The following is a 12,492-nucleotide window of genomic DNA, read 5'->3' on the forward strand; positions in this document are numbered from 1 at the left end:
TGTTTATTTGTCTGGACACGGGTACAAGCTGGGTAGACTACTGCAACTGGACGTGTTTGTTTGCTTGGACGCACTACAGGTCTAAGTCGCATGAGCCTAGCCGTGGGGAAATGAAATCAAGTTTCGTTCTCCTGGGTACGGATCACTCCGACTTAGGCGTTGGTCCAACACAGAAGAGGGTGACTGAGGTGTTGGGGTCACAACACTTTGAGACAAACAAACAACATCTGTACAAAGATATGCCAAAAAGATACAAGCCCACCAAATTTGAGAAGGTGCACCAGTCTGCCCTGCTGCTGCACGAGCGAGCCTAATCTAGACAAACAAACACGCCCTCCCAAGCAAGATTATTTTATCCTACCAACACAAGCTCCAAGAAACTTGCTTGGCAAAGAGGGAGTCATTGCTTTGAGACAAAGGTAGCCAAGCATCTAAACGTAGCAACAACGTCAAATCCGTGCTCAGCAAGGGTAGGCAGGTTTTGAGTGAGGAACCAAACACACCATGATGTTTGGATCCCTCGCCTTACCTTGCCAGGCTAGAAGTTGAAACAGAAACGGTATTTGGATCTCTTAACCAGCCACCTCGTTATCTGTGCGACCAAGGAATTCCTTGCTATGCTGGTTGAGCAGGTTTGGCTTGCCTGCGCCGGCAAGGTTCGCCTTGCCAGGGGAGGTTAGGCAAGGAAACCTGGGAACAAACGTGTATATTGCGCAGGCCTGAGGCGATCCAAACAGTAGCTGGCAAGACAAGGCGAGACACGGATCACCGGGGGAACCAAACGCGCACGCGCCCCAGGTTTCTTGTCGTTTTGAAGCGATGGTCAGTGTTGCCTGTTGCGGGGGCGTGCGGATTCCGTCCGAAATCTATCCAACGCTGTAGTTTACTCCCATTTCTGCCGCTCGCCAGACAGATTGCGTGCCGGAGCCCGGAGGCGGGGGGAATGTGGCTGGCGGCGCCGGCGGGTCCATCGCCTATCAGCCGGGCGGTGGCGAAGGTGCGATTCCAGTCATTCAATTGGACTTCCTTTCCACAGGGCACATCGAAGGTCTTTCGTCCTTAATTCGAAAGAAACCACTTCTAGATGACGAGCCACCGCTTGCAGGGTACTCTACCACGTCACGTCGAGAGATAGTGGAGGAAAAATCTGAAGCCGTCCGAAGTTAAGGAAGGCGATATTCAGCGCAAGCAAGACTGCCTAATTCATGGATCTGCCTGTCTCCAAGGAAGATCTGCGGTGCGGTGTGTCTCCTGAACCCCACCCCAACTAAAGAGTTGCATTTCAGTGTTGTTTGCATAATTATATTGCTGGGTATCCATTAGATAAATACCATTGCTGACTGCAGCGTTTGAGTTGCGTGTGGAGATCAAGATGCTGGTTAAGGCTGTGAAGAATATGGTTTCCCAAGAATCTGTAGTTAGGATCTTTCAAAAAAGAAAAAAGGAATCTATAATAAGAAATTTCTGCAGTGCAGAAAGGTTTGCTGCGGCAAACTTTCCAACATGATGTGCTTGGTTGGATGAGCTAATTTACAATTTAATCAGTAACTTCCTTACTATGACCCAGTACATACTTAGTATCGTCAGTGCGTTAATTTAATATCTGTCATTAATTTTTAGTTCCCTTTGGGATAAGAAATGCTGTTACCTTTTGCATTTCTCTTGCACATAAGATCTGAAGAATGTCGGTCTCTTACAATGGTAAAAAATAATACAACAAATTATGGGTGTAGATTTTTGTTCTAAAACTTTACATATTCACACCACCATGATTACACTGTACTATTTGCACTATTGTTTTACTCGAAGGCATATGAAACCTTTCCAATTCTTTTCGACAAATCAAGATGGCACCACAGCTACCAAATTATGCAAAGTGGCACTGCCAGCAGATGGAACTGTACTTTGCTTGCTTTCGGCTAGAAGGTTGGCCGTTGGAGGTCACACTGGAGGACTAATTTCTGATACTCTCCAAGCGCCCATATAGGAAATATGTTGCGATAAGCCATGTAGCACAAGGGACCATTTTTCAAGAAACTTCCAATCATTTCCTACAGAACAATAAAGAAACTGTTAGTAGCAACAATAGATCTTTGGATGAAGGCGATTTACATGCTTACTACTTACTAGAAATTGGGAAATTCCTAGAACGGTGAAAAGGGAAAATACGCGAGCCGTGGGGGAGTGACGTCCCCACCGGTTTTTCATTAAGAAGAAGAACTTCTCACGCAGCTCGCGAAAAACCCCCGAACCCCGGCCCCACCCATATAAGCGGCACCGCATCCCCGTGAGACGGGACGGCCACAGACCTGTACTTTGGTGTCATGGTGTGTGACAGTTTCAAACTGGTAGGGGAGCTGCCTATCATTCAGTTTGAGGTTATCGTGTGAATACTTTCCAATGATTATGAGGAAATAACTCAGGTTTTCCGCAGTCCGAAAGCATTTAGAGAGGGTATTCTTCTATATACGTTCCTGTGAGGGTAATTGGAAGATCAAAACATTTTGTTGTTTATCAAGCAAAAGGTCACCCACATCTGTTAATGGAACATCTTTATTGCTTCATTATGCTTAATGCCATTATAACAGGGAATGTCAAGATTAAAAATTGAACTGTATAATACAGAGCACACTTAGCAGTTACCTCCTGTGGGAAGTCACCATTGCCGAGCTGCATACTAATGATAAGTCTTGCAGCTTTGTGCAGTGGAGTGGGATCTCTTTCCACCTGAACTTAGAAGAAAAGTTTGAAATTACTCCAATACTTCAAAAGTGAAAATGGATCTAAACTTTTAAGCAGGTTGGTTGATTTATTCTGATGTTAAATAAACTCTGCTGCAATTGCCCATTAAGTATTTTGTTGTGTTAAATAAAGTAATCACCTGTCCAGCTTTCATGAGCGCCAACATTGCCCATGCAGTGTTCACTATGTGTGACTTCTCCCTATCCAGATTTGTGTATGCCTGTTTATAATTTGAGTATGTGGTCAGTCTCATGGGTTGAAAATGCAGCAAGGCAAGACAAATTCTGAGACAAAAATCTTCCGCATAAATACAGGTGCACTGTAAACTTTGTGAAAGCAAAAGATGCATAATGTTTCCAACCAGCAAATGTTCAGCTTGCGTTTTCCATTATTGAGGTACATATGGAATTATTGGAATGACATATTACGACTCATATGCTCTTGTTGCTGTGCAATTGCAACATTTTTTTAACATAAAGTCCATCTACTTTATTGCTTGTTTCACTTTCTCTAAATAAGGCTCAACCAAGTTGCTTGTTTCCTCTCAATGCTTCATGTTCCTTATGAATTACTATCTGGTTATGAATTCATACAGATTGCTGTACTTTTTGCCTATAATTTGCTGGAAGTTCATCAGAAACAGGATCAAAGCATGTTTCCATTGTCTGGATGTGTTGCTTACTCTAAAACATTCTTTAGCTTGGTTCTTGATGAAAGATGCAGTCCTTCTACGTTGCAAAAGCATACTAGAAATGGTTACCTTGGTTCTCGATGAAAGATGACTCTCACCCCATCCACCATTCTTTAGCTGCTTTGTTAAGAGAAACTTACAGGCCTTCCGGATACAAGTGCTGTTACCATAACTTTGTCCAACAGCTGATAGACCCTCAATAGCAAACCATGTGCCATATGTGAAACAAATACCCCAAGATCCAAACCTGTAAAACAATTTATCAATCATTGATTATCTATTTTCTCAATGTTCTATGAATTTCGGTTATGTTTTAATATCTACTGCACATCATTCCACTAGTTTTATTTAACTATGAACTTGTCTAGTTTTATTTGCTGTATTAAAGGTTTAGTTATTATCTCATTGAAGATATTGACTGTATTCTTTGGGACTATGTACTTCAGTTCTGCTGAGCTACCCTGGGAATTATTCTGTAGGTTTAGGTTTAATAGTGTCAAAACTTCAAGCAATCCAATAAGGACTAAATTTGCCAAATTTAAACCTTTTTATGGTCACGTATAAAAGTACTGACCATGAGCCATCATCATTCTGTAACTTCTCAATGAATTCAGTAGCTCCCCTAATGCATTGATCTATTTCATCTTTTCGATGACAAGGGTACTTCTCCCGAAACAATGCTAATGCTTGCATGACGGATGAGGTACACTCGACGTACCTGCAGTATGTATGCATGTTATTTGTTTTGCCATAAGAGAGGTATTGCTAAGAATGTTGTAAAATTCTTACTGATGCTCCACCATGATGTCTGCATATATCTCTGTCATGTTGAAAATCTGCCATGAAAAAAGATCCAAAGCCCCAATTTTCAGTGCTCTATATGTGTACATGTAGATATTATGGGCGTACCCAGTGCAGAGAGCTCCCGCTCTATGCAGGGTCTGGGGAAGGGTGTTAGTGGCAAGCCTTACCCTCGCCTGTGCAATACGAGGAGACCGCGACTCGAACCCGGGACCTTCCGGTCACAGGCGGTAAGACTCTACCGCTTGCACCAGGCCCGCCCTTCACATGTAGATATTATGCTCTACAATAATAGTTCCCTAAAGACAATACTTACTTTTCTTTTCGATATAACTATGACAGGTAATTTGGCTCAATAATGATCTCTTTTACATACCAGAATCTTCTGAGGATTTCATCATTATATTGGTTCAGACTAGAAGTGCTGGTTATTTAGCTCCATATTACCAGTGTATTCGTGCCTCCTTTCTTTCTTACCCGATTTTTTAGATGCATCTTGGTTCCTATTTATATAACTTAACTTGAATCTGCAAGTTATTTTTTTTAAAGCTGAAAAATAAATTTACATGCTTGCCCTCAGTATGATATCCTATTGGTCCTAAGCACATTTTGCCATAAGTGAAGAAACATCAAAGTAACTATAATTCACCTACTATATGCCCAAAGTAAGAAACTCTGAGCAGACATAACTGCTTCCAAATATCTTGTGATCATTGTGGTTTTCATTCTGAAATTACCTAAAGCATAAAGCCCTGAATCTATTATCTAAAACCATGTATATATGTTATTATAATGCATGGATTTAAATAGTAAAACAGGAACTGGAAACATACCTCCATCCATGGATATGTGCGAGCTAGCTCCCAAGTTCCATAGCCACCGTTTGGGTTCTGCATCCAATTCAGGGTTAATACATAGCTACTCTCTGGTTTTATTTACACTTTCTTTTTCAACCAAAATGCTGTTAGTTAACTCAGCATCTATACTTATGCTAAAACTGATGGCTATTCATTTCTCATTTGGTATGTCTGGAAATTGTAAGTCTGGAAATTATGCTTTGATTTTTTAATTCCTGTACAGTATTCTATTAATGTGTTCAAACTTTTCATCTTTGGAGTGTACCATAATCATTTTCTAGAGAGGAAAATGTGCATCACTGCATTTGCATAGTATATTAGTTTCTATTGTTACTTAGGCTTAATGCTATTAGCAGCATATAGATTTTTTTTTCACTCGCTGCCAAAATGTCCATGAAACAATATTTGTTCAACTACCTTGAACCTTTCTAATGGTAGACCTAGATATGTAATGCAAAGTAAAGTAGTTACATGCCTGTAAGGATAATAATACATTCACTGCATCATATAGGCGGCATGTTTCCATCTGATCACTTTCAATGTCTGATGAAAATTTGGATAGCATTAAAAAAACCTGAAACCAGAGAAAACATGATATGTCATTTTAATGATCTTGTAGTTTTGAGTCTGTTAATGGTATGGTGAAAGAGGGTGTTGAACCATAAGAGCTTCTGCTGTGCAATCTGAAACCTGCCACCCCTGATCAGCAACCTGGAAGCCCCACCCTCCTTTAGATATGTGACGGTACTTTCTGCTGAAGTCACCAGAAGGATTGTCCATGATCTTAAAATTTAAGTTAGTTGAGTTAAGCAGGTAAGTTAAGAGAAATAGAGTTAATATAACTTCAATCTTAGGCAATAATACCTGGGAGGCTTTTATGAAATCATGCGCTTTCTTGAGGGTACTTCTATATTCTTCTGCAATATTACATGCTAATATTGCTTGGACTGCAAAAGCAACATCCCATAGTTGTCCAGCACAGACCTTTGTAAAGCGATGATACATAAATATCAGCACACAAGGTGTTGCGGCTTGACAGTGCCTTGTAGAAAGAGGGATCCTACAGTAGTGTTTAATTTACCCGCACTTTCATGCCATCTTCACCAATCCATAGGAAATCAGCAACTCTAGCCAAATGGCGCTTGAATGCATCTGAGTTGGATTTTTCGATCCAACAGCACAACATGGATAATGCCTGCAATGTTTACTCTTTTTAAGGACGTTTGCCATTTTCATTAGTACTGACTAAAATTCGAAGAAGGGCGGGCCTGGTGCAAGCGGTAGAGTCTTACCACCTGTGACCGGAAGGTCCTGGGTTCAAGTCGCGGTCTCCTCGCATTGCACAGGCGAGGGTAAGGCTTGCCACTAACACTCTTCCCTAGACCCCGCACAGAGCGGGAGCTCTCTGCACTGGGTACGCCCTTACTGACTAAAATTTGAAGTGTTCATAAATGCAAATATTTCCTAAATTGTTACTGTACCCATCTTTCCTAGCATGTATTGTCAAGAAGTGAACGATTGACTGAGTGTACACAAAACTGAAAAGTCCTTCCATAAATTATTTTTGTGGACATATTTTTTATTTTAAAAATAAACACAGACCGGATAAAGTGCACACATTAATTATAAATGGGGAAGTAATATGAGTGTGAGCTTGGACTCATGTCTCATGACCTCAACCATCTAAAGTTCTCAACCTCTTCGTCTACCTTAGGCCACATTTGTGTCCCCTGTTTTTTCTACTTTCTGCATAAGAAAAATGCTTGTCCTTCTGGACATATGTTTCCAGAGTTGCTTCTGTCAGATTAATCCATTATGATTTAATGAGCAAGGAATCTTGGAAACCCTTAAAATTCACTAGTTTTGGATTCCAAAATTTCTTTGATTGGGTTTCGCCCCCTTTTCTTTTGTCATTATTCAGTTGCAACCATTGGTGCTATTACACTACACTACATAGAATTATAGACATTGATCCATGGGGATGCTTCTAAAACAAGTGTAATCAATGGCTCAATGCAGTTTTCGCTGCACCATCAGAACATTTTTTGTTCACTTCATGTAAGCAGGTATTTCAGTTTCTTAAAAAACTAAAAATAATGAACTGTCCATCAGTAACTAATACTATTCAATGTGAACTTGTTTCTGCTGCGATGGTAAAAAATTGTCTGAATTGTTTTGAGAAGACATAATTATCCTACCTTCTGTGCGGCACCAATGCAGATGTATTGAGAATTCTCATCTTCGTATTTCAAGAATTCAGCGACCTGTTGTAGGGCTTTCTTTCTCATGTAGGAAATTGGCCAACGTGTGAGTAAAGGTTCACCAAAACTGTAAAGGCAGTCAGATAGACACTCCTGTAGCCATGTATGTGGATTATACACATCTTCCTGCATTTGAATTTGTCATGTATTTTCACCAATTCTGAAACATAAACATATGACATACGCTGACATGCTTGTGGGTTCAAATGGCAGGACTTGATGTCTCTGATATCTTTGTTTACATTATGATATAGGGAATAACATGGCATACAGAAAGCATGTATTTGCAACGTACATAAATGTATTACCAATCTAAATCTCTACACACAAAACAATGTGATATAACTTCATCTGTATTTATCTGAATACCTATTACATCTACTCTGGAATCATATAGAATCCTTGCAGATATCTTTTAGATGCTTAACAGACTAACCTTTGCACATAATTTACGAGCTTGCTTCCAGTCAATCTTTTTATAGGGATGAATATGTAGCTCTTCCCTTAGTGACATAACCAATCTCGTAATGGGTCCGACAAATTTCTTGCCATATAAATAGGACATGGGAATGAATGCCATTCTGAAGTGACTCCACAATCGTCCTGCATTTGGAAAGAAAAATATAAAGATGATTAGATCTGTTTTGTCTTACTTTACATAACTATTACAGGTCTAACTAATATAATAATACATCATTGTCGTCCGGTTGTTGGCAGTGATGGTGATTACCTATATCACCTGTCAAGATGTTTACATTATCTTAGAAAATATCAGTATACAAAGAAGTTTTGAGTTCTAGTCAGCGGCAGAGCTTGGTTGAGACCAACCAATAACACATATGCATGCAGTAATAATCCAGCCATCCTTGCATGGGCTATGGCTCCCCTGACATGTTCGTCAAGCTCCACCACTGCTTCTAGCTGACATGGTTCATGCACCAGTTGGTCTGATAATTAGGTTGCTCAACAACCAAGTCGCTGTGCTGATTACTACTAAATCTACACATGCACTAGGTTGAAGAAAAATCTACCTGGCTGAATAGGAACCCATGATGGAAGAAGAAACAATTCTGGAGGGATGGGATTTACACCTGACCATTCAGAAACTCCAAGCACCTGCATTACCAGGTACGCAGTTACAACTAAGGTCCTGTTGTGAATAAATGGTTGTCGTTATTACAGTTGATTATTGTAATCGATTTCATGCTTTCCACAATTATTTGGTCCTTTCCATGTCCCATTTCACAATGCTTTGAATAACTCAACGGCTACACCGTTGAACGTTTGATGTATGTGTGCCATTAAGGGATTAGTAAGTGCAAGTCCCCAATTCACATGAGATAAGTTTGCAGTATTTTATAAACCAATGTAAATTAATTAAATTACTTCTGCAAAACAAGTGAGTATGAGGATGACAATTCAACTGCAAGGATGGTTACCGAGAGCCACACTTTCCCCAAGATTGGTACCATTGTTGCACCACCATGATCATGTATCCATTTTCTTGCTTTAAGCATAGACATATCTGGTCCATCATCGATATTCTCACCAAGTAGCCTTAGAGCAGTATAGTTGAGAGCTGTGCTAAGCATGGAGCTTTCACCTTCCGTGTGTAGCCCCCATCCTCCATCCATGTTCTGTTTCACACGATCATTAAACACTTGTTGACATATTTTTGAAAAGTTTTAGGCGTTTCCTTAAATTATTCATAATTTCCTTGCAAATGTCCACTTGTCCAGCTTACCTGACGGTTGTACAGGTAACGACAAATCTCCTTGCAGTGTTCTGATGATAGTGTACTACTTAATGATTCTGTGACGTACAGAACTATAATCTGTAGTAGAAAACAAGGAAACTTAAGAGATATCTGTGACATTCAATACTAGATGTTGAAAGTAATAAAGCAGACATAATCAACTAAATGGTAATAGTGATACAGAAAACAACAATTTTGGTGTATCATAATCCTTACCATGGTTGCTGTGGTAAACAATGGCCCTGGAAAATCTCCTGGCCAGTGCCCATCGTGTGCTTGTATCGCTGAGAAGTAATTGAGTGCCTTTCTCAGTATCTCCGACACTGTGCTGGAGTTTATAACCAGAGGAGATTCATCTTTTGTCCTCTGTAGATCAAGACTGAAACCATTCTCCTTTGCTAACTGTAAAAAAGTAGTTCAGGTTGCATTTCAAGATGCTAAATTGTGGTTATATTTGCAATTAATTTTAGTGGTAGTACTTTACTTTGTTAGGATCCATATCACGTTAATTACACAGGAAATTTACAAATGTATAAAGATGTAGCCTACATATAAGGCCTTGGAAAGATAAGTGTGTTTCGTTTTAAGTTTCATATATTCTGTGGGGATCTGATACTATGCCATATGAGTTTTGTGCAACAACCATAATTCAACATGTTACCTGCGTGCGGGCCAAAATATCGGAGCTGTGTCTCATTTGGAACCTGTTCTTCTTGAATTCTTCCCGTGCAGAGTCAACAGCTTCCCTCTCTTCTTTTGATCCAAAATCTTGATCAAACTCCCATGTTTCTCTTCCGATGTGACTGTTGCCACTCTTGAGCCATGGTCCACCCTTGGCAATCTTGAGCCTCCACATATTCTACAGCTGAAAATATATACTTTCTTTCTGCTTCTATTCTAGAGATACCTGCTGCCAAAAAAAAACTGTTTTAATTAAGATTAGCTGTCTGTTAAGACTGAGCATAATATTCCCTTAGAAGTTTCAGAAGGATGTCCGTGTGTTGAGGTAGTGTTGTCTAGTGCTATTTTACTCTTCGAGTTTTTGCTAGTTCCTTCCTGCGCTGCCTGCTACTCAGTTTTACAAGGCTGTCTGGTTGCAGTGGAAATACAGTGTGCCGACTCTCATTTGACATAGCTGACTATTTTCTGATCTCTGGAGTATTTGAGCTTGCTTTGATATACATTGTCAGATGCAATTTATTCTCCTATACAAACCTAAAATGGTGAAACTGCTTCATTCTAGCTCTTCTTGGAAGGGAAGTAGGAATGCATCATGCATGTAAATGGATGCACAGATAAAAGAGCCACATACACAACAGGATTTTTATCGTTCCTTGTTTGCAGGTGCAATCATCACCCAATAACCATCACAAGAAGCAGCAGCTACAGTTGAAGTCTTGAAGAGAGCCGGGTGACGTGCATTGTCAATCAAGCTGTTGAGTCCCTATTTATCGCCTTGGAGATCACATGGAACCCATGAGCCAAAGGTCGAGTTGGCACGGAATGTGTCTCCTCTCCTCTCCTGCACAAGGCACAACACAACCGTGGAGCCGTCCAGGAGGGAGCTTGCTTGGCAGCTGAGAACCCGGGGAAATGGCTTATGTGTGTGCGCGCGTGCCTGGCCCTGGTCATGCGAAGCCACAGCTTCAGTTCCTGGAGAGGTCCATGCATGTGTTGGCGTGCTTCGTTCATCACAGGAACTGCATGAACTTTCAACTTTGGTTTCAAAACTGGTGAGCTGTATACGTGTTAAACAATGTTTTCAATTTTCAGAGACGGTGACCTGTTCTTAGAACACTGGCGTTACGCAAATTTCTGATTGAACTGAATCCAAAGCTTCCTGCCTTGCATAGTCATCCTGTGGGGCTGATCGAGTCCATTGTCAATGGGAAGGTTCAGCACCTCTATGGTCGGTCTTTGCAGCCTAAATGCCTAATAGTACTTGAGCTAAGTGTAGGAGAGGATAGGGAAGGACGAAGGACGTCTCAGTTGAGCTAAGTGAACAAAAAAAAAAAAAAACATAATTACAAAGATTGACCCTATGAATAATAGCAACATAGATATGGCCATATTGAGAGCATGCGCACGGTCCAAATTCAGGACATTATTAATAATAAATACTCACTATGTCCTAAATTATAAGCCATTCTGACTTGTTGGAGAGTAAAAATATCTTAAGTTTGATCAAAATGATAGAGAAAATTATAAAGATTTATGATACCAAACAAATATTATTAGATTCTTCATTAATTATATTTTCATAGTATACCTATTTGATATTATAAATTTTTGTAATTTTCTTATTATTTTGGTCAAACTTGAGATGCATGGAATGCCTTATAATTTGGGATGGAGGGAATCTAATGGTATGGTATACTAATTGTCATGGTAAGCTAGAAGGAAATTAACATTAGAGTTCGATTGTTAAGATACTGCGCCTATCTCATAAATAATTTATATACGTGGCACGATTAGGAGTCGAGCTCGATGCCATGTGCTGTGGGCGTCCATTTTCCCTTTCGTACACACGTACTGTACCAAGACAGAAATTGGAGCTTGGTACCCGTTCCATATATAGCTAGGCCTAAGTTCTACTAGTAGATATGAGAAAAGCAAATTGAAGCACGTTTTTTCTTAAAAGATTCCACGGCTAGTCAAACTTTATAAGTAATAAGAACTACCGTTTGCCTAAAGGCAACAAATCTTTTTTTTATATAAAAAATGCTATACAACACACATGTGTTTTTTATCAAATCTTTTTTGCCTAAAGGTAGTAATAAGTAGGGATGAAAACGGATCGGATACGGACGGATATCACCGATATTACATTTGTTTTTATATTTTTGTCCGGATTCGGATTCGAATACGGATAGTGTCAACTATGTCGGATATGATATGATTGGATATCAACATCATAAATATGCGATTTGAGTATTCGGATACGGATACGGTATCGGATGTTGGATATCCGGACTCGGATACGGACAGATCTCAACCCCTCTAAACGGATTCGGTTTTGAATACGGTCGGAAAATATCCGTACCGTTTTCATCCATAGTAATAAGACAATCAGAAATGCTATACAACACACATGTGTTTTAGCAAAAAAAACACATGAATTTTTTTTATCTCTCCCTCTCTTTCTCACTGGTGACCACCGGCGCCGGCGCTGACGACTGGCGAGCTCGCCCCGGCGCCCGCACCGGCCATGGCAGTGGCTGTGGCGGCGGCGGCTGCGGATCTGTGATTTGTCCTTTCATAGAAAAAAATCTGTGATCTGTGGAGGCTGGAGGTAGAAGAAGGGTGGAGGCTGTTTGATCTTAATCCTATGGTGCAAAAAAAAATCATGTGTTGAAACTACATAAAACACATGGTTGTGTAGTA

General features: G+C 40.2%; 1 protein-coding gene and 1 long non-coding RNA gene across 3 annotated transcripts; one reads left to right on the forward strand and one right to left on the reverse strand.

The window, feature by feature from the left end:
• Positions 1 to 759: 759 nt before the first annotated feature.
• On the forward strand, positions 760 to 10,941 carry LOC136476271 (uncharacterized). The gene is made up of 4 exons (XR_010763495.1): positions 760 to 997; positions 1,106 to 1,242; positions 8,367 to 8,480; positions 10,453 to 10,941. It is a non-coding gene; the product is annotated as an uncharacterized lncRNA (long non-coding RNA).
• Positions 1,236 to 10,463, reverse strand: LOC136476268 (cycloartenol Synthase-like). 2 transcript variants are annotated; one of them, XM_066474039.1, is made up of 19 exons: positions 10,426 to 10,463; positions 9,770 to 10,015; positions 9,325 to 9,510; positions 9,097 to 9,186; positions 8,792 to 8,989; positions 8,384 to 8,468; positions 7,789 to 7,955; positions 7,290 to 7,478; positions 6,179 to 6,286; positions 5,956 to 6,075; positions 5,752 to 5,874; positions 5,567 to 5,665; positions 5,068 to 5,124; positions 4,223 to 4,269; positions 4,008 to 4,151; positions 3,503 to 3,680; positions 2,882 to 2,962; positions 2,644 to 2,727; positions 1,236 to 2,051 (listed from the first exon to the last, which is right to left on the reverse strand). In XM_066474039.1, exons 2-19 carry the CDS (start codon positions 9,962 to 9,964, stop codon positions 1,920 to 1,922), a joined length of 2,283 nt encoding a protein of 760 aa, XP_066330136.1. In that variant the 5' UTR covers positions 9,965 to 10,015; positions 10,426 to 10,463; the 3' UTR covers positions 1,236 to 1,919. The 2 variants fall into 2 exon arrangements, with proteins under 2 accessions (XP_066330136.1, XP_066330135.1); XM_066474038.1 differs by having other exon boundaries at positions 6,173 to 6,286.
• Positions 10,942 to 12,492: the final 1,551 nt, after the last annotated feature.

Source organism: Miscanthus floridulus, chromosome 8 (genome assembly GCF_019320115.1).
Source record: "Miscanthus floridulus cultivar M001 chromosome 8, ASM1932011v1, whole genome shotgun sequence".
Lineage (NCBI taxonomy): Eukaryota > Viridiplantae > Streptophyta > Magnoliopsida > Poales > Poaceae > Miscanthus > Miscanthus floridulus.

Coding starts and splice junctions, on each gene's coding strand:
- LOC136476268 (XM_066474038.1), bottom strand. CDS start 9,964: ATGTGGAGGCTCAAGATTGCCAAGGGTGGACCATGGCTCAAGAGTGGC. Junction 9,187..9,324: donor TGTTTACCACAGCAACCATG/GTAAGGATTATG, acceptor TTTCTACTACAG/ATTATAGTTCTGTACGTCAC. Junction 2,728..2,881: donor CGCTCATGAAAGCTGGACAG/GTGATTACTTTA, acceptor TTCTAAGTTCAG/GTGGAAAGAGATCCCACTCC.